This window comes from Anas platyrhynchos, chromosome 18, assembly GCF_047663525.1.
Source record: "Anas platyrhynchos isolate ZD024472 breed Pekin duck chromosome 18, IASCAAS_PekinDuck_T2T, whole genome shotgun sequence".
NCBI lineage: Eukaryota > Metazoa > Chordata > Aves > Anseriformes > Anatidae > Anas > Anas platyrhynchos.
In genome coordinates this window covers 5512509-5540358 of record NC_092604.1, presented here as the reverse complement: position 1 = coordinate 5540358, position 27850 = coordinate 5512509, and the positions used below count along the sequence as shown (strand labels likewise).

Here is a 27850-nt window from a genome sequence, read left to right as displayed (position 1 = left end):
CTGTGAAAGCACGGCGATGACGAGTTCAGAGAGCAAGCCCCCATCGGCCAGGGAGCCAAACACCGGGCTGGGGCCTGAGCCCGGGCTGCTTGGTGCAAAAGGCATTCATCGTGCAGCCTGCCTCACGTCCTGCTATTATGCAGGAACAAAGTGACATCTCAGAGAAACAGACTCCTGGGTGTCACTTGCAGCCTGCTCACCTTCCCTAAAAGTCCCTTTTGTCCTCAGGCCACGCTGAAACTGTGGCGCTGCGGCCACTCGCCCTCGCGCCCCCCCTTTGCTTCTCACTTTCACTCCCATTGGTTTCACGTTCCCTTTGCCACACGGAAAAGCTTTCAAGCTCATCCAGCCCAGCAGCAGAGTTTATCCTGGTTCCACCCACTGGGACTTTCCTAGCTTCCTCCTACACGCGAGGGGAAAAAAAGGCAGAGGGAGGCAGGCAGCAGGCACCTCGGGGAGCTCGATGAGCCGCGGTGCTCCCTTCCCTGAGCTAGGTTTCTATTGTAGGCGGTGCATTCCTCGGGAGGGAGGGTGTGCGTGTGTCGGTGCCTTCCCACACTCGGGGCAGCTCTTATTTAATGGGGGTCTCCATGCAGGGCAGAAGCCAGAGGAGATTTTGCCGTTGCCAGCTCCCAGCCAGGCTCAGCGGCAGCTCACACGTCAAGCGCCGGCATGGACCGCGGGGCTGAGATAACCCTGGAGGAGGAGGCTCCAGTGATCGGCCAAGCCTCCAGGATGCACCTCAAGGAGGACTTGAGGAGGATACGATGCGCCGTGCTGCTGTGCCTGTTGGCTGTGCTGCTGCTGGCATTGCCCACCGCCTACCTGCTGGTTGGAAACCTGCGAGCCCCCACCTCCTGCTCTGGCCAGGTAAGGCTCTGCCGTGCATCGGACCTGCTGCCCTGCGAGGAGGGGAGCGTGGCGTTCCCCTTCCCCCGTCGTTTGCTTATTTGTTTTTCTGGTTCTTCTTCTCTCTTTATGAGTTTCTCGTGTTTAAGGGAAGGCAAGAAGTTCACCGTTACCTTCCACCTTCCTTACTCAGAGACAGTCTGCCAGGGACAACTCTTACGATTGTTCGGTCTTTTTAACTAACGGTTTCTGTTCCTCTTGTCGTAATTTCACTAAGGTCACAGCACAGCGTACACCTTTAAAACTTTTCCTGGCGTGCTGCAGAAAATGCTTAAGAGAAAGCTCTAGTTGATGGAAATTTGTGTGTCTCCACTGATTTCAGCCAGATTTTGATACTACGGCTCATTTTCCACCTTTCTTTTGGATTAGCTCTGAGACTTCCCCTACCATGTCCTGTTCCAGCAAACATCTGCTGAGCGTGCTGCTGATGTCAGTGGGTCAGTGCATGTGTACATGATCGGGCAGACAGCTGGGGCTGTCCTGTACTATCAATGCAAACTCCTGCAGAGATAAGATCTGGGACAACTACAGTCTGATCCTAAAGCTTGCATCCCGCTTTTTTACTCCCCATCAAAGCTTTCTCTATATCCAGGGAACTTCTGAGCTCTTTTTCTTTGACAGACAGCTAAACTCTGCTCCTAGCAATACAGGCTGGCTGGTGTGGTCACTTCTAATGCTCTCCTGTGCTGCCCCACTCCTGCTTAAGTTAGCCTGCAAGTGTCTATACCCACTGCAGACTATGAATCCAGCAGGACTGCCCCATGCCAGGAGGAAGAGTTGTGCATTTGGGTCTGAAGAATTAAGGTTTAAAGGAATTTTAGCTTCAGGTCTGAATTTCCCCACCTAATTAGCCTGCTTGTCATGTATGTATACTTATGGAACAGCAAAAGAAAACAGTGTTAGTAAGCGGCCTTAAGAGCAAACTTCAGATGTAGGAAACATTTTGCCTGCAGATGTTTGGACAGTCTGTCAGCTGTGTCTGTAGCTGCACGCATGTGCGTGCTTGGCTGCACAGAGCAGCACTAGCCCTGCTTTGACCCCAAGTCTGTATGGCTGGCATCTCGCACCCAAACAGAGCCAGCTCCTGAGTCCATCCACATTACCCGGTTGTAACTTCAGGCACAGATGAAAGGAAGTGTGACAGCCCTGCATAGTACATCAGACTGCTAATCTTACTGATTTCTTGCACAAGTACATGCTGCTGCGCTGTCCTCGCTATTATTTAGGCCAGTTGGAGCGGGTGCACACAGAGTGAAAAGGCATTTTGGATGGTCTCATTGCTCTTTCTGTTCCCATCCTCTGAGGTTCTCCAGCACCAAGCAGAAAGTTCCATTCTTGAAACAATTGTAAAAAGAAATAATATAACGCTAGCTGTTTGATAGGACTAAAGTGTTCCTGGCTGTTAACCTTGCTGGCAGAGTTAGTGGAGAAAAATACTTGTGACCAGGTTTGGCTTCTTTAGAGGAAAAACGCAATATAAACCATTAGATTTGCTCTAGCCTGGATTACACGAGCATGTACTTCCGTGCATCTACACTGACTTGTTAGTGCATAGTATTCCCACAGTGATGTAACGAGGTGATCAGATGAGTTATAGCCGCGTGTCCTACTGAGGGAGGGAAAATCATCAGGGCTGGCTGCCTGCCCACGGCGCTTGTGCCAAGCCAAGTGGGTGGAGTGCCTAGCTGCAATTCCATAGGATCCTGCCTTTGCTGCCTATTTCATTCACTCCAAGGATCACTGACAGCGTCACCGGTGTTGTCCAGCAACAGAGCGCAGCTGGGTGGATTTGTCTGCCTGCGGAGTTTGCTGTTAATCCCCCTAAGAGCCATGCTGTGGGCTGAGTGCAGGCGCTCAGTCTTGCAGCTCAGCACAGCCCAGCTCAGTCCAGGGGAGAGTTTCTGGGTGTACAGGCTCTCAGGATCACATCTTTTTGCGTTTCCATCTGCATTTGAAGAGTGCGAACCACATGGTTAAAGGATGCCTTCTTCACACACACCCTTGATATCCTGGGCCAGAAGAACTTGTCTGGGACCAGGCATACATGTTGGAGCTCTCTGCACACAGCTCTTGGGTGTGGGTGTCCTGGACATACTGGGAGCAGGTGGACCGATCCCAGTTTGCACCAGATGCGAGTTGACTCCCTGTCCCTTGCAGCATTGAGCTCACAGGAGGAGCTCTCTTGTTGCCCCAGGCCCAGAGCTCAGCCTGCACCCGCCGGATTGTCCCCTCCTCCTGCACTTGGGCCAGCCCAGGGCAGCAGGAGGGACTTGGCCCCAGCACCTCCTGGGAGGCACTGGTGCAGCCAGGCAGGTGAGCAGCAAACGTAGTAAATCCCTGAACCCGTCCTTCCTGGAGCAAGGAGGATGAGAAGGGTTGTGCAACAGGGGTGTGCCTCTTCAGTTTGCCTGTGGGGTACGACGGTTTGCTCATCTCAGCTTCTGTGTGGGTGCACATGCTGTCACATACTCCTCAGAAGGGGCATAAACTCACTTTTTCCTCTGGAAATGCCCCTTTCAGGAAAGAGCAGGGCAAATTATGTCATTACAGCAACATGTGTGAACCACCGGCTCTCTCTTTCTTGTGGTATGTTGCGTCTTGCATGAATAATTGATGCCTTGATGCTGGCTTCCCTGGACACCTTCCAGGCTCACTACACAGCTTCCCTTTTGGAAGTACAAATCACTTTCTTTCGTGCTTCGAGACAGTGCGAGGTGAGGAAAGAGAGATCTTTAAGCAATGACACATGGCTTGGGCTATTAGCAGGAAATCTGTAAAAGGGAAGTCGAATTTCAGCCTGAGTGCACAGATCCACCAAGGGGAAGAACACAGCAGCCAGGAAAGTATCTCCATCTGTCTTAGCAACTCACTCTGCTAGCCCCATAACGCAGAGAGTCAAGTCCTGACCTGCAGATGTTGGTATTTGGGCTTCTGTTGGTGGCATCCTTCGCGTGGCAGGGCCACAAGCAGTGAAATGGGAAACTCAATCCAGAAACAGTCCTACGGGTTGCACATGAATGCGTGTGCCATGCCAGCCTTGCAATGGAGACGGGAGGTGCCACAGGATGGGAGGGACTTTAAAGTCTTAGCAGCTCCACCTGGATGTCCCTCCTGCAGTACAAAAGGATACAGCAGCAATGCTTAGATGAGACAGGCAGAGCTATAACCTGTGCAGAGCCAGAAGCCCTCGTGGCCTGTCCAAATGGGAATGAGACCCCCAAATGGCTTCCTGATCCTTAGGGATGGGGAGGTGTTTGGGGAGCAGCAGGGAGCACTGCATCCAGTCCTACGTGTGTGGGACTGCCCTTCCAAATATCAGGAAAGTGCTGCTTGATGGCAGAGCTGTCAGCACATGCCATGGCCCAGCCAAAAAGCTCCCACCAAGGGCAGCTTTCAGCAGCAGGGGACCAGACATATCTTGTCCAGGCCATGCAGCACCCCTGGAGCAAACAAAATTGGGGGTGCAGGTACCGTGCATGCCCTGCAGAGACCTGCCTGTAAATTAGCATCTTGTGCTAAAAACAGAGCGGTGGAGGAGCCTGGGGAGGCAGGGGGGGATTTTGCTTATTAATCCCCCTGCCTCCAGCACCAAGCTGCTTTTCCCAGGCAGTTCCCCTGGACAACCCCAGCCTGTCCTTGAGGTACGAGAGGCAAAGCACGTGCTCAGGGGATGTTCGGTCCTTCTCCTTGGCTTTAGCGAGACATGGATGTAGATGCACTGGGGCTTTTGGACATCCTTGGTATCAAAGCAATAGAGCAGTGTGTTGTATACTGCAGTCTTCAGTGTAAGCAGAGCTGTTGGAGAAATCCTTTGTCCCCACGTCAGCTGTAGGGTAGGATTTTCAAAGTCACTTGGCACTGGCTACAATCTCTCTGGAGTAACTGAAGGGAAAACTGAGGCCATGGTCTGAACTTTTCAGAATCACAGCTAAGCAATAAGGGAAAACAGAGAAAAAAATCTAATTGTGTAAATGATTTCTGTACTGTCTCATGCTGCTTGGCTCTCCCTCATTTCCTTCATCCTGAAAACTCTTTATGCACCTCAACTACACCATCAATGTACATCTTTAGGACAAATATTGTTAATACCATTATGTAGCATTTTCTGGTACTGAAGTATTCTTTGAACGTTTAGAACGTTTATCTTTAGAAGACTTGTATCCCAATCAAACAGCACAATCAGGAAAAGAAAAAAAAAAAAAAACTACCTTTGCCACATAAAAGAATAATTCACACCCTGTAATGCCCTGCTTATCTAATGCAATGCGCTGTCCCTTAGCATGTAGAAAAGCAGCCACTCTGTGAGGACTATCCACTCGTTGTTCTTTGGAAACAAGTAAATTGAGCATTTTTGATACAGCAGCAGGATTCTTCTTGAGATCCTTCCCACTTCCCCATCATTTCTGCTTGTATTGCAACGCTGTGCGTATATAAACTACTTCGGCAGAAGTTGGGCTTTAAATAACCAGTCCCAGTGAAGTTAGATGATTAAACATCGGTTTGTGATTGTTTTATAGCTCTTTGTGGTACTTAGCATTGTTAGGAAATATGTAACTTGGTAAATATATAGAAAGGGCCACATAAATAAAGCTGCAAATATTGCAAATATACACATCCGGCAGAAAGCAAGGGGGATGTTTGAGGGAAATCCTCGACACGACCTTGTGCTTCTCACCAGGGGAAGGACAGTCACCTTGCTCTGACTGTGTCCCATCAGTTGCATTCAGACACCACAGCAAGCAGGCAGGACCTCAGAGAAAGTCATTGGTGATAATGAGAGGCACAGACACCTCAACACCATTCTGCTCTCAGCCATCACCCATCTTTCTCCCAGCCTCTCTCCTAGATGACCTTTCCTGCAGGGCAGCCTGTGCCTGGGCTCTGTGTATGTGTGTTCACAGCAGAAAGGGAGGGGAAAAAGAAAAAAAAAAAAAAGATATTTTTCCTTCTCCATTTCTTTTCCAACACACTGGAGCCATTATTTCAGAAATGATGTTTTTCTGCAGCAGCACATGGCTGCTCACTGCTGGTGAAACATCTTCGGGCTCACCAGAGCAGCCAGCAGTCCCATATGACCTGATTCTTCCCCTCACATACTCTCCTTGCCATAACCTGTGTAAATTATGCATTTTCAACTTCTCCTGCAATACGTGGAGCTGTGTGAGATGCAGCCACTAGGTGACAACTTCAGCACCTACATGCTGATATTATTTCAGCCTGGTTTTTGACCAGTGCGCATCACACCGTCTGTTGCAAGCCAGTCAGTGGCAGCTTGCAGTACCCATTAAATTCATTGCAGCCATCCCTGACACACACCACACCTCACCAGGCAGCCCCGAGCTGGCTGCATATCCCCAGCCACCTGCAGCCACACTGCCAGCATCATCCTACCAAGCACTGTGCCTGGCACAAGCACAAGGGAAGATGCTCCCCATGCCACGGGGAGGCCACATCCAGTGTCAGCATCCCGCAGCTCCTTCCTTCCCCCTGCAGCATGCTGGGTTCAGGCTGCTATAGCAGGGCTTGCTCCTGGCAAGGAGCCACGGGCCATGCAGGATTAGTCGGGAGCCACCCGGAGGCGCGTGGCATGAAGCCAGTGGGTGCCCCTTTTTTGCTGCTTGACCCAAATGTCAGCACCACTTGGTACAGGCCCTGTTACCACAGGGATGGGTCATAAATATGCTGGTGCTCAGTGCTAGAGGAACATTTACATGTAAGATGCAAGCGAACATGAAACAGCCTGCCTTGCCCTGGGGCTCCCAAGAATTCAAGGCAGACCTAAGCGATAGACTTACAGGCTGAAATAACTCAGAAAGGGATGCAGGGGAAGCAGCAGGTCTGTAGCTAGTACACTAGTACACCTCTCACTTTCTTTGCTGGCGTTTTGGATGCAATTTACTCAGCCCTGCTGAGATGTGAAGCAGGGAAGAAGGGAAGAATGTCTCACATTGCTCTGCTTGCTCGGTTTTGCTGCATGCATGGAGACGGGAGTCACCAAGCAGCAGGGCTGGGTGGACACATGGTCGCACAGGAGAGTTAGCAATGGCCTCTGCCCCAGCACTGCCATGGGCTCATCCAGCCCATGAACAAGGCTGGAGCGAAACCCAGCCATCACAGGAGCCTGTCCCTGGCACCTTTTCTAAGATGTGGGTGGTTTCAAACAAACAGTAAAAAAAAAAAAAAGAAAAAAAGAAAAAACTCTTGCAATGAGGCAAAGCTCTGTTGGGACTTGTCCTTTTACTTAAAAGTTGTAGCTGAGGTGGAAGATATCAGTGTACCATCCCACGTTTTCTGGGATAACATAAACCGGACCCTCGTGGAGGAGCCCTGGAGGTAACCATTTGCACTTCTCTCCCGTAGGTCGCAGACGAGCGGAGCTCTCACTTTCTGAAGCAGCGGGCAGTAGCCACTGGTAAGTTTGCTGTCCATTTCCCATCCCCGGCACCTTTGTTTACTGAGGTTTTGCAATTGCTGCCTCTGCGCCCAGTGCCGACACCTCCTCACCCACGCTCATGGCCCAGATCCACACAAGGCAGGGCAGAGTAAGCCACAGGAGGCAGGGAGATGGGGGACAGCTGGGGCTGTAGTGAGGGACAAGCATTTCTGTCCCCATCCCAGCATGGGTCCACACCTCCCCAGCAGCTCACTGGGACCAGTACAACTCCCCCAAAGAGTAAAAGTGCAGATTTGGAGCCCATGGACACCCTGTGCCCAGCCAAGCAGAGGAGCACTCCCCCTCCACTCACTTAACCCTTTTTTTCTTTTTTTTTCTCTTTTCCCTTCAGTTACAGATACAATTCCCAGTGCAGAGAAGCCAAGAGCGCACCTGACAGGTAATGCTTGTTCAATACCAAAGCGTTCCCCTCGGGCCTTACAGCTGCTGCAGTGCAAAAACCTCAGTTTATATGGCTCTGATAGGATCAGGTGTTGTAAGAAGCAGAGGAGAAATAGTCATCGGCTTTGCCTCGCTCAGCACTGCAGATTTAACACAGCGGTGTCTGTAGGAAAGGGCCCATAGAGGAGAGGCATCCAGTGCCTCTGGGACCAGTGCCACTTCTCCTGGTGGTTGCTGCCACCGAGTGAGTACCCAGGCCCCTGAAACCAAGCATGAGTGCCCACTTTCTTAGGAAAGGAGCCCAAGTGAGCTGTGATTTAGGAAGAACTACCAGTTTCGAAGCCAAATGAGGTCAATAAGTCCAGTTTTAGGGCCCCTATTTTTGCAAGCCCTGACTGAAGCCACACATACTACGTTCCTATGAAATAGCTGCCTGTTTTTGGTGTGATCATCTCTAACACGTTGGAGCAAGCAAGGGAAGAGCTGTGCCCAGCTGAACCCCTCGGAGCCCGTACGTGACAGGAAAACGCCCTCGCAAAGCGCTGCCATGGGAGGGGGGGGTGATCTCACCACGGAGCTGGGGCTCTCATCACACCAAGGCTGCTGTCCTGAGCCCTCCCCCCTCCCACCAGTTCCACCTTCCTGGAAAATGTAGGGATTACAAGAAGGGGAACAGGTTCACGGCAGGTTCCCATCTGGATGGGACGGAGTGCTGAAGGGCCCCCCAGCTGCTCTGAGCTTCTCCCATCTGTCCACTAAGGCAATTTGCATTGCAGAGGCTTCCTCAGCACCCTGTGTGCTGCTGTCCCAGGGGAGCACCATAGTAACCTGAACCACGCAAGAAGCTGCATGAAGCTTCACACAAATTTACATACGGGGTTGAAGCAACTAGTGCTTCAGGGCTCAGTTTTTCCCTGGCATTGTTTACTTTCACTAATCCACAAATTCCTTCCTAATGCACACCCTCGGTCCCATCTCCTTCCTCACGCAGGTTGATAGAACATCCAAATGGGCCTGTCCTTGCTCAAAGCACATCCTTGCGTAAATGCAAGCTGGCAGGAGCAGAAGGACCACATCTGCTAACAGAGGTTCCCCCGTTTCCCAAGTTGCCACATGACTGAGACCCAAAAGCTCCCGGGGTGGCTGACTCAGAGCTGCAGCCGAAGCGCTGCGCTGCTGACAGGAACTTCCCTGGGTTGCACAAAAGTCCTCTTGTCGCAGGGAAGCACCCAACAGTTTACTACAAATTTCCTCAGGCCTCCCGTTTGCAAGAACTCCTTCACCATCATTCCCAAGCAGTGCCCCCGGGACGCTGCCTGTCCTCCCCAGCCTGCTGTTTCAGCCCCATCAGTGTTAGCCATGAGAAGGAAAAAGCTGAGATGTTTTTCTCACTCCTTTTCTGTGCAAAATGGGGTCCGGGACCTAGGCTGCTGTGCTACATAGCCATCAGGAAACCAGACTTCCATGAACTTGTCTTTAAGCTTTTTTTTTTTTTTTTGAATCTCAGAATGGTTTGTGTTAGAAGGAACCTTTAAAGCCCATCTAAGCCCAAACCCACCCAACTCCTCCCACCAGCCCAAGCTGCCCCCAGCTCCATCCATCCCGGCCTAGGGCACTGCCAGGGATGGGGCACCCACAGCTCCTCTGGGCAGCCTGTTGAGCCCTGGCATATTTTGGGGCTTCTCCACACCCTGTAAGCAATGACTTCCCAAACTTAGTGGTGCACCATAGTCAGAAAGCTGTGCTATTCTAAACTGGTTAAATAATAACTTCTTGGGTGTCATCCTGCTCTTTGCTTCTGAGGAACTGTGACTGACTTGTGCATAGAAAGCAAAAAAGGAATAATTATTCTTTAGATATTTCCTACATTCCACCAAATCAGGCACCATCTGCACAGTGAAAATAGTAGACTAGGTACTCTCCCTCACAGGAAATCTCTTCCAGATCCCTATCTGCTCCTCTCTGTCTCCTTCTAGATTTAGGAACATATATTATGAAGGTGAGAACAGAGGAGTGAGGGGAATGAGAACTAGCTGGAGTTAGTATGGGAATGCACCACTGAATTAACAGTAGCAGGATGACTCAATGTTTTGGTCTCTGTTCCTTTATGAAAAATTCTCCACCTGCTCTTGGCCTTTTTAACACATATCAAGCATGTTGAACCTATCATGACACTGACATCTCATCTCCCTGGTGTCTGTAGCTAGTAAAGAATGGCACAATCAGCATAAAGGGAAAGATGCAGACCGATGCCTACTCCTCCTTGTCACCAGCCTGGAGCACAGCTGGATGCAGCATGTTGCAGAAACCCCATCAAGTACCTGGGTGGCATTTATCATGATGCTAATTATAATAAGCACTCCACTAAATCTGGGTAGAAAAGCACTTTCTGATTCAACTTGGTTGTCGAACCTTCTAAGAATAGTAATTAAACTCCCAGGGCATGATCTTGAGCAACAGTGACTCTGCAGCCATTGCGCTTTGCAATACATGCCACACAAAGCTGTACTCCACAGGAGACTCAGTCCCTCATCTTTCTTATAATACAGCTGACAGTAATCGGCCATCACACCAGTGAGGGCCATGAATTGCAGAAACCCCACAAGTTCACCAACATGCCATTAATGCACCAAAGAGCTGCTAAGCAATGGGGATTCCCCAACAAGAAACTAAACTGAAAGGGATCTTTGGAAAATAGAAGAAATCTGGCACGTGATACCAGAAATTAAAAATGCAGTGGAAACTTGAAGGAGCTGTAGCAATGAATCCCTTACTAAAAGCAGATTATTTACTTTGAGGATTAGTATAATATGTATATTTGCTGAAAGTGCAGCTCCATATATTTAAGAAATAAATCAATGAGAAGTACAAATACTGCTAGAAAAGAAGCTATACCATATTCAAAGGCATTTGAACATGCATTTTTTCCTCTTGGCATATCTCTAAAGCATTGAAAAAAAATAACCAACATGGAAACAGAGCATCATTGCAGTGAGCACTAGCCTGAAAGGAAGGTTATAGCTACAAAACTTAGAGTTGCCTAATTCTAGAAGTTATGAAATCATGTACTTCGAGATGCCTTTTAGTTATTTAAAAACATTGAAGAATTGAGTGTCACTGACATTTTAAGTGCGTCATTGTACACAACAAAAAAAAAATTCTCATGAAGCTTCTCCTCAATTTTCCCACAAACTTCACAAGATGGAAAAGAGCCCAGGACATTTTTGGGAAATTTTCTGATCCTCTACCTCAAACAAGCTTCCCTCTGTTACCACCTCAACTCTGAGAGGTCTTACCCCAAGCTGTTGTAATCAGCGTGACCCAGCTGCTACTTTAGTTTTTGCCAGGATGCAGCCCAGTCCCTGCACAGGCACCCGAGGCAGATGAGATGAAGGTAGAGGAGGATGAAGGCAGACCACAAATACTTTCACTTTCTTTTACTCCTCTTTGTGTATCAGGCAACGCTTTGTTGGCTGTAAGCCTCATAGTCCTTATAATACTTCTATATTTTGGCTTGGCTTGCTGTCACAATCCCTGTCTATTGCCTTCCCATACAGAAATACTCTCTGCATGTGCTTTGCCTCCTGGGTAAAAATAGACAGATATAATTCTTCAGCAGCGCTGACAGGCAGGCTGAGAAAAAAAAATGCCATTATTTTGTTGGTCTACTTGAAGAATATGCAAGAAATTGCACTTCTAACATCTGCTTGTCTCCTCATTGGTTATCTATTGCCAGAAAAAAAGGATGCCATGGGACTGAGCATATTCATTTTCCTGAATCTCATGTCACCCAGGGTAAACCTAAAGGTCATTGCCAAGCACTTCAAAGCTCTCCCTTACCTGCATTCAGCTTGCCTCCCTGCCCATGCACACACCTCTTCCCCAAACACTGAATCAAAATCAAGTTTAAACATTAACCTAAGTTCACGAAAAAGAAAAAGGATTGGTTTCCTGGAAATCAGTTGACTCAGTCTTTCTCGCTGTTTAACATCAACTTTCCAGGTTTGCTCTAGCACCTAGCAGAATCTCCTCAGTATGTATGCTCTTCACCACCTCAGCTGCTGTTTTAGCACAACAATTTTATGTGGCAGTTGGTGAAGGGCAGAGAAAACTCTTTTGCTGCTGTGCAGAAGGAATAAGTCCTAAGGCTTGTTTTGCTGACTGTCATGTGAATAAAGTCAGAGCAGCAGAGGAGAGGTGAAGGGAAGAGGGCAGCAGCTCCCTGATTCTTCCCAAAAGCCTCTGCAACCTGAGGAGCATCCTCAGCCTCTGCTTGGATCAGACCAATGCTAGGGCCTGGATTAGAGTTCTGTTAAAAAAACAAACAAATGGTCTGGCAGTTAAGCACAAAATAAAGCTGAAGGTAACATCAAGCTTAGTGTTTTGCTCCGTCAAAACATTTTCAAAACACTGAGATAAAACTGGGCTTTAATACAAAGTGTTACTTTGAAACTGGTCTTTTTAAAGCACATTGGGGTATTCTAGTTTTATGGTAAAATCACAGGGCACCAGTAAATGAAAGGCAGTTGTACAGCAAAAGATCTTGCCGTGAACACCCACAGGGAAAGCTGGGTGCAAGGACTAACCAAAAGCAACTTGGCAGGAAAAGTTCAAGGGTCTCAGTGCTCGATGACAGATCGTGCTGACTGTTGTGAAACTTTTGCAAGCAAATAGCATCTGTTATCCTGCATTAGCACTATGGTGGCATAAACATAACTTCAGCCCACTGCAACTCAAGAAAACGTTGCTCTAATGCCTCTTACTAGTGCCCTGAACCAAGATGTACAGGTGTGAACCATTGCAGCACAGGTCTGTACAACTCCCCAGCACTGCTTTCACTTCAGGACAAGGTTTATACTCAGCCATCTGTACTTCCCCATGGTGCTGTGAGATTCAGCCTTAGGGAGGGATGGCCTTGTCACACCACCTAGGGTGTCCAGTTGTAGCCCAGCCCTGCTGCAACCTGCTCTGGCCGAGGTTTTCCAGTTTTGGCCCCTGATGGCTCAGATCTGGACACTGCTAGGCATGCTCCAAAAATGCCACTTGCCAGTTAGCCTGCAGCCAACTTTGTCTCAGCTTTCTAGCTGTAAAATAAGAAGGTTTCTCTCCTGGTGTTTTAATTCCCCTTTGGAGTAGAGATCCGTTAGCACATTCAGCAGGATGCAAAGTAACCCATCTCTTCTCCCTCTCTCTTTGTCCCACAGTGAAGAAACAAGATTTTGCCAGCACCGTGGGAAACCACCTGCCAATCCTGCAGTGGGAAGACAAGCGAGGCTTGGCCTTTACCAAGAACAACCTGAGCTATTTCAGCAACTCACTGGTGATACCTGTGTCTGGGGACTACTATGTCTATGCTCAGGTCACTTTCCGAGGGCACATTGAAAGTTCAGGGAAAGCAAATTCTGTCACGGCCATCATCACCAAAGTCACTGACAGCTACCCCGAGCCCACCCAGCTGCTGACCAGCACCAAGACCCTCCGTGAAGAAGGGAACAGCTGGTTCCAGCCCATTTATCTGGGAGCTGTGGTCTCCTTAGAAGTGGGAGACAAGCTGATGGTCAACGTTAGCGACATTAAGCTGGTGGATTACACTAAGGAGCACAAAACCTTCTTCGGTGCCTTTTTACTGTAGGTCTCTGGCAGCAGCTGGTGGGGGTTGACATGGCCCTGCAGGACTCTGGTTTGGTGAGGGCACGTCGGGGTGCTGGTCTCTGTGCTGTTCTCCTTTTGTACTGTCACTCACCTGCAGCACTCTCTGCAGCCTTAAATTATGGGGTAGGGAAAGCTGAAGCCACAGGCTGAATTGAAACAAAGCAAAAAACTCCAGAAAAAAATGCAAGTCAGGCTAGAGGAAAATAGAAGGTTTTGAAAGCAAAAGCTAAGAGCTCTTCAAAACTTTGATTGCTTGGGAGGGACCTGTTATATGTGTGGGACAGGCCTATTTATCCTGAATACTACAGCTAGGCTGCATTACTAACTCCTCTTCTAATATATAATTTCCACATCTCAAAAAAAAAAAAAAGCACTTTAAACTTTCCCGGGCACTTCCAGTATAGTTTTCCATTACCTCACTTTAGACTCTCAGCTCTAAAAGGTAATTATTTTTTATCATTTCCTTACAAATAGATTTGATCAGTACTTTGCACTAATATAAAACCCACAGTAATCATTAACTGCTTAATTAATCCCTTCCAACTTCCCTGTAAAGTAGATTAAAATTATATCGCGTTTTGCAGAAGCTACCTGATTATTTTTTTTTCCAGTAAATTGTTTACAGTTATGTAAGTCAATATGTAGGTTTAGGCCTTTATGTAAAACTTCTAGGGAAAACGCAGAAATGCTTTCTGTTTCAGCATGACAGTGGAATCCCCCTGTCAGATCCTAACATTAGGAAAATAGAAAAAAAAAAAACAAAGCAGAGGCACGCAACAAAATTTTCTGTACTATTGAAAATCAACCACTGAAATTTCAAGAGAAACATTCTGCAATAGCTGGTTTTCCTATCCGTTTAATTGAAAGCAAGTGCAACTAAAAAAAAAATCACTGCTTTGGTGCTCTCCCCCTTGCAACCACTGCTACAGCAGTCTGCAAAACTCAAAGGACTCCCCAGCCTTTGCCTGGGCGAGGGCTGCCAACCAGCCACCCATAAAAAAGGTTCTCGGATCTAAAGACAAGGTCATGGTGAGCCACAGCCAGGTGCAGAGCTCAGGAGCACTCACTTCCCATCTCACACTTACTGTTTTTCATGGGCCTTGCTGTCTCTCAGGGAAATTCCGCAGCTTTCCTTCTCCTCCCACAATAAATACATCACTGACAATGACTCAGGTCATATTCCAGTAGATGCAGGCTTCACACTCTTACCTGCCCGGAGGTCTCACACCTAAGCACCTACCATGCAGCTGTTCTGCAGGGGCTGGCCAGTGGCCAGGCTTTGCTCACTGCAGCTCTATTTTTTTTTTTTTTTTTTTTCTCCTTACCTCATCAGGCTCCCTCTGTTTTCTACTTCTTGGGCGGAAGTGAGAGCAAGGCGTGATTCCCTAGCTATTGTTTCCACCCAAAGCCATGGCGGGGCCCAAAAGCACGCTCTTAGTGCCACACAGGCACCAAGGCCAGGGGACCCACAGGACTGGGGACAGGGGTTTGCAGCTGAACAGCTTGAGTGGGCAGAGGAGCTCTCTGGCAGAGACAGCCCAGCTACAAAAGACCACGTGCGACATTGCAGCCTGACCAGCAGTGGGCTGCTTTGGCCACAGCAAGCCTCTTCCAAGCAGAGACAATTTATTGCTATATAAAGATCTGTTTGAGATCTTTGCCTTGGTCCCATAGTAGGTTCTCAGTCACCCTTCACTGTTTTATCTACACTGAGGCAGTATTAAGCACAGTACTGAAATACACAGTATTAAAAGCTAGGATGTTGGCATCTTGCCTTGCTCTTCTTTCCTCAGCAGATGTCTTTCTTGCTTCCTGCTCCTCAAGCCTAGGCATCAGATGTTGGTCCACTCTGCAGTATAGCCCACCTAGGACACCTTGACATTGCTGCTGCATCAAAACTTCCTTAGAGTTCAGCTTCTCATCCTTTCTTTGACTTGTCAAAGTCTTCACTTTCCCCACACCCACATCCCAGCTGTCCTCTTGATCCGTGTCTCCCTCAGGCACCTTCCTTCTTTCTTGGCCCTCTCCATTAAGTATAAATACACCCCTTTGCCCAAATCTAAATTTCTACACGCTTCTCTCTTATAATCATGTCAGAAAACTGCTATTTGAAAATAGATCAAGACATCAGAAAGAGAAGGTGGTGTACCTGCTAGTAGCTGCAAATGCTCTTGGCCAAAATATCCTGTAATTCTTTTATTAGCTAGATTCACTTCCATTTTTAAACCCTTATTGCTATGTTTCCTTCATCTGTTCAGTTTCTTATGCTAAAACTACCTCTTGGAGACAAGAGGAGTTACTCCATATGTATCTACTCAGCACCTAGCATACAATCTAGTTGTTATTTCTCAGAAAGGGCAACTCATCATTCACCACCTTGGCAGGGCTGTTCCTACTGCTCAGAAATCCCATTTTTTCCCTTCGTACCATCAAAAAATGTGGTGAGATCGCAAGTTCAGGAAAAGGATGTTCTTAGGGAAACCCTAAGACTTGCCATTTCTTAGATTTTCTCAAACATTCTCTCAGTACCCCACACCAAGTCCTTCTGAGCTGCTGATCCCTTCGTTGTGTGCCCAAAATATGATCCAAATTCATGAAAACATGATATTTGCAGGTCTTGCAGACCACCATATGGAGGCACTTAATGTGACTAGCATAGCAAAGAACATGGCATATGTCATAAAGAGGAGACTTAAGCAACCTCTCCAGGACAGGTGATTCTCAGCAACTACGTGGGAAAGCTTTTATGAAGTTATAGAGGATGAATTTGATGTATCCTTGGAGAAAATTGGAATGCAAATTCTAGCTGTACTAAGTTACAGAAATTCAGAAAGCTCTTTACTTCTACAAGTGAGATAACGTAGCATTCTTCTGAGGCCATAGGGCAATCCTGATAGGTTTGTAGAGCAGATTTCCATAAAAACTGAATCTGAAGTCATCATCACTTAATGACTGTTGCACTGAATATGATAAATATGAGTTCCAGAGGACAGGATTGTGCATGCAGTATATATAACAAAAGAAACTTCTAGGGAATACATACAGATATAGCCATGCTTGTGTGTTAATGCATATTCCGTACAAGTTTTAGGAAGTGCTTTGGCAATAACGAGCCCTTTCTCTAACAAAGTACATCATTTTTGTCCACTGTACACTGATGATAATCTTCTCAAGCAAAAACTTACCTGCTGTTCTAACAATGCAGATATGACTCTTGTTCCATTAGCCATACCACAAAAATATTTATTTTAGTCCATAGCAAGCTCTCCTACCCCATTATTTACACCAGCTTCTAGCACGTTTAGCACAGTAGCACACTTTGTATATATCATAAAATAATTTATCTGGCATTACTTGTTTTAAAGTGGTGCAGGCATATTAACATGCACACATCTACCCCAGTGGAAATTCCCCCTTTCTCCCCTTCACTTCTCTTCCCTCACATACAGTGCTAATGCTTCTGTAACAGTGACTAGCAAGTATAATAGCAAGTACACGGGCTGCTTCTGACCCAGGGATTCCGATTCCACAGAAACCAGTGGCACAACCTCAGGGTAAAGCTGCTTAAGACAATTCAGGCTCCAAGAGAAATATCATAAGTAGACTGAATCCAAGTTGCAAGTGATCTGATTTTCCCAGAGCTAAATAAGGATAGAAGTGTTCTCAGAAAATCACATTTATTGAATTAGAACATTTCTTTAATGTAAATCATTTCTGGAGATGTGAAAATGCATATACATCAGCATTTTCACTTGAATGAGAAGATGATGAAATCAGGCCTTGTGAACAAGTGACCTTTCAGTTTGTGGTCAGACTGAAAATGTTTTGTTTTGGGTGGATGTGAAACTAGAAGTTATAAGAAAAACTCCAAGCTGGAGGAATAGGGTTTAAGTAGGCAGCTCGTGCTACGTGAACTAAAACAATTACGTGATTTCGGATTTTGACCCTTCCATTTTCCAGTAAAAGAGATATTTAAGCACTATACAGAAAAAAAATCATTTTTCTTCCAATGTTTATTTTATTTTTTAGTATGAAGCATGGTCAAAATATTTTTGTTCTTTGGATTTTTGTTCTTCCCCAATCTCTTTGATCTCCAAAAAGCTAACACTAAATATAACCGAAATCCATATAATGGTTCACTTACTTACTGCTTCCTTTCGCCTTAAAAACTAATAAGCATTAACTCTCTCTATATAGATATCCAAGTAAATTTAAATCAAGCTACAGAGGATTACAGCTCCAATCTTACCAACATACGCTTTACTTAGTCTTAAGCATGTGCTTAAGATGAGTGACATTGTAAAAGTGAGCTCAGTTTTCCTATCTGGTGTATGGGAGGAGTAAAATCAAATTAAAAGTGATGTAAATGTTTTAACTGTGTTTACCGTGAACTACACTATTATAGGAGTAACCCCCTAAACATAGGAGCACTCACAGACCATCGTCAGCACATGTATGTTGGCAGGATTAGGGTCTAGAGGTGGAAAGTTAAAAGTCATGTTCCTTAGTAAAACATGACCCAAATAACAAACAGTAGGCTGCCGAGATGATTTTGGACATCGCAGTTTAGCAGATGTCAGCTTGAGCAGACCCCCAGAAGGAAGGGATGCAACCAGTCTGTATCAAAGTGCAGCACAGACCAAGTGGGATGGATTAAGGTGTTACTTGTGATTTTCAATACAGATAAACCATATTTTGAAAGATTGTCTTTTTGAACTCTGTATAACTGACCACACTGTGCTCTGAGTTTATTAATCTCCTGGGTGGCCCATCATTTCAGATGAGAAATGAGGAAAAAAATTCGTTCTTTAGAAGAATCAGACAGCGTCAAGAATTTTTGCCCAAATCTGGGTATTAAGCACCAGTATAGCATTTTGCTATTGTAATGTATTTTCATTAAGTGATTGCATATTGTCTTATGCTTCAGTACTGATGTTCACTTTTACCAGTAGAACAGACTTAGTTTCTTGTTTCTAAGTTTTATGATAATAAAAATGCAAGTTAACTAATGTGAGAGCTTCTGATCCTGGTCCCCTTCCAAAGACACTAACCCAACTGCACACATAAGGGTGATCAGCTAATACAGCCAAACACCCATGCTGCTGTGTGTTAGTCATTGTTATTGCAGTCAGCAATCCTGCACCCACGTTGAGTAAACTCAAACGCTTTTCTTTGCCCCAGGAGGTAATAGGGCTTCCCTTTCGAAAGGCAAAACAAAAGCTGACCAGATTTTCTTTTTCATTCATTTTTCCCCTTTGCAGTGTGGGAAACAGCTGGTTCCTTTTTTTTTTTTCCTTGCCATTTCTTAGTATATTTTGAAGAAAGCCCTGTGGAAAAACAATGCTCATCAGAAACTGCATCACAGTCATACTGTCAATCCTGAGTCAGGGCCCAAAGCTGAGCACACAAGGGAGATGGGAACCACATTATTCCAGCCAGCTTTTTAAATCGTCACCCGAACAAAAAAAAAAAGTTTGCCCTGACTAGAGCTATACATGAGAGCGCCTTAGCAGCTTAGAAACTCAGCATTTCCAATTTCTCTGCTATTGACTGTCAGAGGTAACACAGCTGGGAAGCATTGGACAAGTGAGGGTTCAAGTCTTGAGTGAAGGCAACAGAGCTCTGGGCACCCTTGGTCCTGTTCTGCACTGAGCTTTGCTGTCCTTACACTCTCAGTGTAGTAGCAGTACCCATTGGATATCTACTTCTCATCCCAGATGGTTTTAGCTTCAATCCTCTGCTGCCAAGAGCACAAACTCTTCCTTTTCCACTAGAAAAATTCAGAAACATTGTCCCAGTAGGCATATTTCTTATCTCCACAACTTGTCATTTTCCTGGCTTGAACACAAAGTAGCATTTCTAAGTTAATTCAGAAGTGATTTCTGATTAATGGCTACGTGCTCTGACTCAAGTAAGGTTTTCACTTGGAAACTCTGATGGAGGAAGCATGTTTACCTTGGCTTTCATCCACTCACATACCTGAGATATTTTGTTAGGCAGGTGGCAGCCAGGAGTTAATTAGTAGGAAACAGGCTTTCCCCCATAAGAATTCCACAACAAAACGGGGCATTTCTTTTGAATTCAATAGCTACCTCAGATTTGAAGACTATAAAAAGTGTTTTTTTCCTTTTTTAAGAAAAACTTCCCGCTTTAGCATGAGCTAAGCAGAATTCCCTCCGTTTATTGTACTTACTCTGTTTAGAGTGAAATGGCAGTAGCATAGCAGTAATAGCTTGAGTTACTATCTTTGTGGTCTAAATACACTGGCATGTACCTTCTCTCCACATGAAGATTTTACTTCATTTTCCCTACCTTTCTCATCCAAAAGTTGGATATTCTTAATGAATTTTTATGTTCTCTTTCTAGCAAGGGTAGAGATTTCTAAAAGGCTACATCCCCTGGAATGGGTGGAGATGAGACCTTCTTCTCTCCCAAAGCTGCAACAGAATGTATGAAAAGAAATTTTTACTAGCTAAATGCAAGTGAGATTACAATAGCAGCACTCAGCAAGGGACAGCTATCCCCAGCCCCCACACAACACTGCACTCCCTTCCCAAGAAGGCTGGATAAAGCTGCCCAGACAGTTACTGCCCGAGCAGAATCTTCACAGGGTTTGGTGTTAACAACTACATCCATGGACATGGGTATTGAAGGGAGAATCTTTCATGTGATGCATTTGTTATTCCATTAAATTTACCCTGGACAGTAGGGAAGTTTAGCTTCTTGAGGTGCCCAACCACAGCTAGATCTGCTCACACCAGCTTTGTTCTTGCATGAAGACCCCTTTTCCAGGCTGGGAAAAAGTTCAAAAGTCACTTATAATACACCCAGCTTTTGGGAGAGGCTTTGAGTTCACTCTGGCAGGGCTAGAAGACTGTCTCAGTTGGTGCTCCATCCTGCAAGATGCTTAGGAGACAAAGCGGGTGAATGGAAGGAACACTCATAGGAAGAGACTTTATTTCAAGAGTCCCTGCTCATCGACAGGCAGCTGAATAAGGGCCCATTTTCTCCAACACACTCAGCAGCTGTCAGACATGTTCTCAAAGCTAAGAATCCATTGATTCAGGTTTTTTGACACCTGGTGCCAAAGCTAGACAGGAATCTCTTCAAAAGTGAAGCAACAAGCCAAGTTTATCAATAGCAGCAGTTCCAAATTCATTTTGCCTTAGAAGTATTACTGCAAGTCCTTTGGAATAGCATGCAAGAGAGCGCCTCACAAGTTAGAGCCTAGTACCCATAAACACCAGGTTACTGTAAATAGTACGTCATTAAGTTATTTAATATTACATTGTCTTAAATTATTAAATACTATATTATTAAGTGCCGTAAATAGGAAGGTTTGGGTGGTTTTGCTGAATTATGAACTAAACTAGCTTCCAGATGCTCTCATTCTTGTAAAAATCAAGCTATGTTTTCATTGATTGTAGAGTTTTATCAGAATGCCAAAAAGGCACTGAAAATGTTTACTGCATATTTATTGGTACTGTATATATAGATGTCAGTTATATGTAAGAAATTGTAAAAGACAAGGTATAAAGTTGAGATCTATTAAACTTAACTATTTACTTTAGCAGATGGCTTTGATGTCTTTTGACAAGCAAGTTTATAAATTTTTTTTTTAAATACATGCCTTAAAATAAAAAATAAAAGCACTTCTACTCACCTTGATTCCTGAGTCTGTCTGTATTCTAATATCTACCAAGTGCTCATATTTACAGCTGGGAAAGGCAGACATTTGTTTACCCATAACAACATGGTTAAGTGTGCTATATTTTTCACATAATACATGACTTCACAGATGTGTAGATTTTTTTGTATGCAAGCTATTAATACATTTGCATACAGAATATACACTCAGCAAGTTATAAATCCTAGTATTTCAGGAGCATGGAACTGGTCTTCATCTGAGGACCAGTTTCAGACATTTTCTTCAGCCTTTAACGCCTGCAATTAGAATATTTTGGTCCAGTAGTGTACAATCATATCAGGGAACTGAAAGTTATAGTCTTGTTACTCTTCCCCCTTCCCTTCCCCCAGACAAAGCTAGCTGAATCTCACCATCATTTAAGGTGCTTAACTCTGTGGCAACAAAAAAGAAAAAAAAAAAAACACCAAAGAGTCAGTACATCCAGAAAACCATCTACCATGCTTCAGTATGAAAAAAAATCCCTATTTAACTGCTTTCTGTTCAATACCAGTAATATTTAGTAAAAACTCATTATGTTCTGAGATTCATATAGAATTTCATAACATTTGAGCAGGACTACATCTGCAGTCCAGAAAAGAACTTTATGCGGGCGAACTGAATTCTTAAGTCTCACAACACGATCCATTTGACCAACCTTATAAACTAATATTTCTGCCAGAATTGCAATGAAAAATCTTAAAAAAAAAAAAAAAAAAGCATTAATACATTTTGTTCATGGCTGACAAATAAAGTTAGTGGTGATTCCTACCTGCAGTCCGGAAGCCTGTCATTAGTCTGACTTACTCAGCAGCCAGAGGGAGATTGGGTGACTTGTGCTCTGGGTACATATCCCTTTCTCTATTAATTGCATACAGCTAGAAATTCCAGCACAGCTGAGGTTAAGCAGTAGGAATCACACACTGAGCTTCATTTCTGGGTTGAGAAAACGACCATTTGGTCTGCGGCCTCTCAGCAGCTGCCAGAACTGGGACCTGAAGCTGGCTACTGCACCAGCCCCTGTGGCTGTTCCCCTCCAACAACCAACACTACAGCAAGGCATCTGGCTTTTCCCTTGTATTCCACCCCTTTATCTGATATAAATTCATTAAAGTAGGAGAGCCCTACACTGTACCACAGGAGGGGAAGAGGTCCATTGCTCCCTGCTGATGGTCCAGCCAGGGGATTACCACAGAGGCACGCAGCCATCTCCCCTCTGCAGGCAGGATACAGAGGCAGTTGTGCATGCAAAGGTGAAAGTGGAAGAGAACTTAATCAAGCAAACAGCTGCCAGAGCAGGATTATCTGTCAAATCATGCAAAATAGTTTTGTTCACTACACTTCCCCTCTCTCATAAGTTCCTAAAAGCATAGGTGGGAAAACGGCATCCTCTCAAAGAGACGGCTAGCAGAAAGTGCTGCTCATGTCCCAGCCCTTCAGCTGGATGACTTCACTCTTTGCAGATGTCCCACTTCCTTTTCTGCATGTAAATCAGGGGAATCTCTAGAACAAAAACAAGGAGATATGAAACAACTTTTTTCCTATAGCAGTGGGACTGTTCCTCTTCACTACTGAATTATCTGGCAAGTAGGTATTAATGCGTGGAGAACTGCTGTCTGTACAAATATCTAGGTCCTCTGAAACTAGACAGTTCCTTGGGCTGTTACCACCACCTTAATCATGGTGACATCTCATTAGTTTTCCTTCAGAGGTCATCCCTTCGTACTTTAAAGGAGGAGGTTAAAAGAAGAGGTGAGACAAAGAGGACTGAAGAAGGCTTTTTCTTTACCCATTGTCTGCATCTAGTTGTCATTTCTGGCTAGAAGCATGGGACTGATCTCCTGTGTATCCCATTACTGCTGCCCCTCTACAGTCGTAAACCAGACTTGGATGCTGATTCATTTGGCACGTCCTGTTGAATACATTTGCTATTCCTTACCCCAGCTCCTCAATTACAGTCCAAGTTTCAGGAAAGTGCTTATGCAACAAATCAAAGCAAAGCACATAACCACAAACCATTTTTTTGGCAAGCATAGTTTTCTGTGGGAGTCCTTTCTTGCTTCAGGGGGGCACCGTAGGGATTGTGCTTTAAGGTTGTAAGTGCAACAAGGACGCCATAGTTCTTTAAGGAGGTTTTAGTTTGTTTATTCTCATAGACAGCTCCCAAGAGGTAGCTGAGGAAAGCCCACTATTTTTACTGCAGTGATCCTGGGCAAAGCAGCACACTGGCACAGTTGCCACAAGAAATTTTCACGAAATTTCTTCCCAGAAATGCCCCACTGTGTCACAGGGTGGATCTCCTAAGTGATAAAGCTGACTATCATGCTACACCAGCACCTGATCTCTACTTTGTGGAAAATCCCAGAGGAAGGCACACATGCTATGAGCATGGCTGCAGTGAGTCAGCTGTGACCTCAGGGCTGACCTCCTGCAGGCAGAGAGAAGGTCAAAGCAGTGCCTGTGGTCTACCTGCCTGCATCTTCTGTGACCCAAGCCAGGCCCAGGCCAGAAGAAAAGGGACACCAAGGGACACCAGGCAGGTTTCTGGGACACTCCCAAGCCCAGCGGTTCTGAGCTGTGTCACCCACCCTTTAGTATATACATTGCCAGGATAAAAACTCCATGTGCTAAAGCCAGCTATCCTTATTTCCTAAGTTATGGGTTTATACCCACCTTCTGGTAGCCTAAGAAGGTAACTGATAGCTTCCTTAATGTGCACAGCCCCAACATAGCTTGTCTCTACCCACCCCTGCCACCCCTTCAGAAGGAAACTCATCCCCCAACCCTAAAAGCTCCCAGGTCCCTCTGCTCCCACAGTAGACAATACAGCTTAGACTATTTTACATTAAGACTTCTCTAGTGCCAGTTCAGTACACATCCTGGTTACACATTTAGTTTTATATTTTTACAGCTTAGAAGTCAAACAAACAGCAACTTCATCTCGTGCTTCACAAAACACACTCCTGGTCCTCACTGAAGGGCTCCAGCATCGTTTATTGACCTCAGGAATCACTACCCCCAGCTTCTGAGAACACTCTGCCTTCAGTGGCTTTCCTCCAAGCCTTGGATAAGCAACCTACCAGCACTCAGAGGAAGGAAACCAGACTTTTACCCCATTACACATACAGTACCAGCTGCATGCAGCACACTTCAGTCAGTTCATTGCTTCTCTTACACTACTTCAGAGTAGTCCCATACTGCAGCTGCAGGAGGAGGGGAAGAAATCCAAGTGGCATCTTTGACCTCTCTTACACTTATTATCAATCCGGCAGTCAGGCTAACATCACACTCACACTGCCACTCCCTTCTTCTCGGAAGTCACGGGAGCAAACAGCTCTGCCTCAGGACAAGCTGTTGGTATGAGTCTGAAGGTCACCCCTTCACCTCCCAGAACACCACTTGGTAACACAACAGGTTTTTGTGAGGAGACAACAGCTTTAACAGAAGTTCTTGAAAAAAAAACGTCAGAAATGAGATTTCTAACAACCTTGGAGACCTTGAGGGTCCTCACAGTGCAGGTCCTCCAGTGGTCCCCTGCTGCAAGGCCCTGCCGTGCTCCACAAAGGCTCTCAGAGCCCTTGACCCATCTTCCAAGGATTGTGCCACTAAAAAGTGATTCTTCTCAGCTGGAGCATTTCACATGACAGAAGCTACAATACCCAAGAGTATTGCCAAGTCTAAAGAGACCTGGCAAGAACCAGAAACCACACAGACCCAGGAAAATGCCATCTCACCCCTTCCCCTGCTTTCCATGGAAGGAATTACACACACCAGGAGAAGATAGAAGCCGCAGGTTCCTCTTGTCCAGGCTCTCATACAGTGCCCTGAATGTACCTTTACTCCCCTCGCCAAGTGCTCTACACACAGCCCATACCTCCCAGGAGGCCTCTTGGGGTGTACGAGACACACTGCCAGTCAATAACCCAGCAGCAAGAGCATTCTCCCACTAAAGCAAAGACTGAAGACCATAGAAGCACAAGAAACATCGCAAGATATCAGGCTAGACCTTTAACAACAGTGGTAGAAGATGCTTTTTAGGGAAAACACATGGGTCTGATCACTGTCTTTGTTGCATTTCCCTCCTGTACTATTGCATCACCATTCACTGTAACAATAATTTCAGAAAGTACATTCATGCCTATTCCTTTTAATATTGAACTCATGACTAAAAGAAAGACTTGTGAACAGATTAGTCATTCCGTAAACAAGTTGGTAATAATTATTTGTGCCTTAGTTTCCTCTGAGGGATTCCTTAAATTCCATGCCTGCTGTGCCAGAACACTCCTATCAGTTTCAGCCTGAAGATTAGAAAAGCCCTTGAGCCAGGGCAGCACCTCTCACCTGGAGCACAGGAGCTATGAGATTAGTCTCATCCGGGACACTCTCCTTCTTGGCTGAGGCTTTGGAACACGACAGTTGTGTCAACATCCACATTTCCTGTTGATTGTCATCCAGGAACCTGTAGCACATTAGAGGAACCTCATCAGAAGCCACAACCACATAGTCTTTCCCTCCCATAGGGATACAGCATCTGAGCTGTAGGCATTCCTCTCTACCAAGTCTGATGTGAAGCCACAGGAATCAGCACAGATGCTAATAACCCAGAGGGCAGTCAGCTTACAGCAACATTAGAGAGCATTCTCCATTGAGCAGAGAGATCCTTACTAGGGCCCTGTGTCAAAGGGAGCTGTAAGGACCAACTTAGTCAAAGAGGCCAGGACTAGGTGATAGGCCCAGCTAGCTTCCCATCTCTGATAAGAAACACCACTGAGAAGATAAACCTTTTTGTCCTGCCTTCCTTCCCTCATCTTTACATGCCCTTAGTCTTTGATGTGGGAGACAGAAAGAAAACAGATCAGCTGGCTTGTTAGGCTTTCCCATATGGCTCCTCAACAAACCCCAAGTACTTCTCCTCTTCTTTCCCAATTGATTCCAGAGCACATGGTCACAGAGCCAGGAGCCCACCCCACGCTTCTTGGGAGCCATGCTCCAGGGATTAAGGAGGAGCATAAGGTTGCTATCTGCCACAACACTGCCTTCTCACACAGCAGGGATTTACAAGGAATTTCAAAAGTCAAGCCAACAGTCTCAGACAGCAGGATAACATCTCCTCACTCACCCAGTAGTCATCCCTATCAACTGCTTCTGTGGATAGGGAGCAGAGAAAGCCTTCGGCTGAAGAAGCTGAGCACTAACTCAGAGTCACATGGAACAGGAAACATAACATAAGCATTAGCCTAAACTATTGCATTATTTGAGCAGTTTCCACTCATGTTCTTAAAGAGACTATTTTTCAGAGTTGACTAAATAGCTAAATAAACAACGTAAGAAGCCAGCCTCCCCAGACAAGACATAAACGCCTCACTTTCCCCCATACCTTCAGGGATGAGGGCATACAGACACCTGGGCCCTGGCACACACTGCAGACCTCCCCCTGCATAAGGAACCCCAGCACAACACAACCACCTGCTTCTCACACTCACCCATTTATCATCTTCCCCAAGCACACAGCTGCAGGAACAAAGCAAGTTGGGGCTAATGGAGCCAATTAGCCATCATTAACACCTTCTTGACCCAAGCCAGTGCCACCCCATCAGTCCACCTGCCCTGGGAGGACTTCTCCAACCCAGTGCAAGCTCTGTGTGAGTCCCTCTGTGCTGCACCTCCCTCTTCAGGAAAATACAGCAACCGACAAAACCAGATCAAAACCCTCTAGCACTGCCTTGGTGCTTTCCAGCCCTCTGAGATCTCTAGGATCCTTCTCCCCTGCTGCATGGGTCTGGCCTCCAAGCCAAGGTTCCCATCACCACTCTTCTGACTTGTGCACCCCACTTGCAAGTGATGCCCTGATCCCCATCCACAGATGGCTCCCTTCACTAGTAAGCTCCTTGTTGATGTTCTCAACAAGAATATTTACTGTCTACATTGGAGAACATGTTATGTTCTCCATACTCTCTGTTTCCTCTGTCTTTACAGCCTTTCCTTCTTGTATTCAACAACCGAAAGCAGCATCCTGTAATGAAACTGAACTACAGTATTCAATAAATACCAAATGAAATTAGTTATCAAGAATGTCTCCCAAAGACCACCGTGTGCTCTGATGCCGTCATAAAATATATTGCTTGTTTTCTTAGGAATAACTAATGCATTCTCAGAAAATCAGGATGTTTTGTGGTTTTTTACTCAGCGGAGGTATTCACTTAGCAGGATTCGGTTGGCCTACATTGGGACGGTATCTGAGGCTCATTAGCGTATTTATCCATATATCATTCCTGTGAGATAGGGAAAGTCCGTTTTTGCAAATGGGGAACTGCGGAGACACTAAATGACTCGTCCACAGTCACACAGGAAATCTGCAGTGGGAGGAAGAAAAGGGAATCAGACAGGTCCCCCAAGGTCGCCGCTTGTCCTCTCACCTCTTTGCCATTCCCCAGCTCTGGATGTGGGAGCTGCTGGTCAGGAGACAGCGAGAGCCCCCATGTGTGGAGCCGGGCAGGCAGGGATGGTGCAGACCTCCCCCTCCTGCACGGGCTGAGCCAGCGGTGGCCACTGCTGTCCCCTGAGCTGTGACATGGGCTGTGCCTGCCCGCCACTGCCTGCAGCCACCGAGGAGATGGCTTGGATGAGTGCAGGAGCAGGTGGGTGATGGATCCCAGGAACACCACGCTCAGACTCCCCATGGGGCAGTGCAGAGCCCCCGATGGTCAGTCGTCAGGGGTGGAAATATATTTGGAGATACAGAGTGGAAATACAGTGGAAATGCAACCCTC

The 27850-nt window shown here is 46.0% G+C and overlaps 1 protein-coding gene and 1 long non-coding RNA gene across 6 annotated transcripts in view; one reads left to right on the top strand and one right to left on the bottom strand.

Annotated features, from left to right (window-relative positions):
* LOC110353216 (uncharacterized) overlaps positions 1 to 26556 on the bottom strand; it is a 100292-nt gene extending 73736 nt beyond the window's left edge. For 4 of the 5 annotated variants that reach the window (XR_011804017.1, XR_011804018.1, XR_005259972.2 and 1 more), the window contains exons 1-2: positions 26458 to 26556; positions 25422 to 25539 (exon numbers count right to left, since the gene is read on the bottom strand). This is a non-coding gene — a long non-coding RNA (uncharacterized lncRNA). Of the gene's footprint in view, positions 1 to 774; positions 4021 to 25421; positions 25540 to 26457 lie in introns of those variants that run through there. The other variant, XR_002403452.4, reaches the window with a different exon arrangement.
* Positions 673 to 14159, top strand: TNFSF15 (TNF superfamily member 15). The gene is made up of 4 exons (XM_038165037.2): positions 673 to 870; positions 7270 to 7321; positions 7695 to 7742; positions 12949 to 14159. The coding sequence occupies exons 1-4, from the start codon at positions 673 to 675 to the stop codon at positions 13374 to 13376; spliced, it is 726 nt and encodes a 241-aa protein (XP_038020965.2). The 3' UTR covers positions 13377 to 14159.
* Positions 26557 to 27850: the final 1294 nt, after the last annotated feature.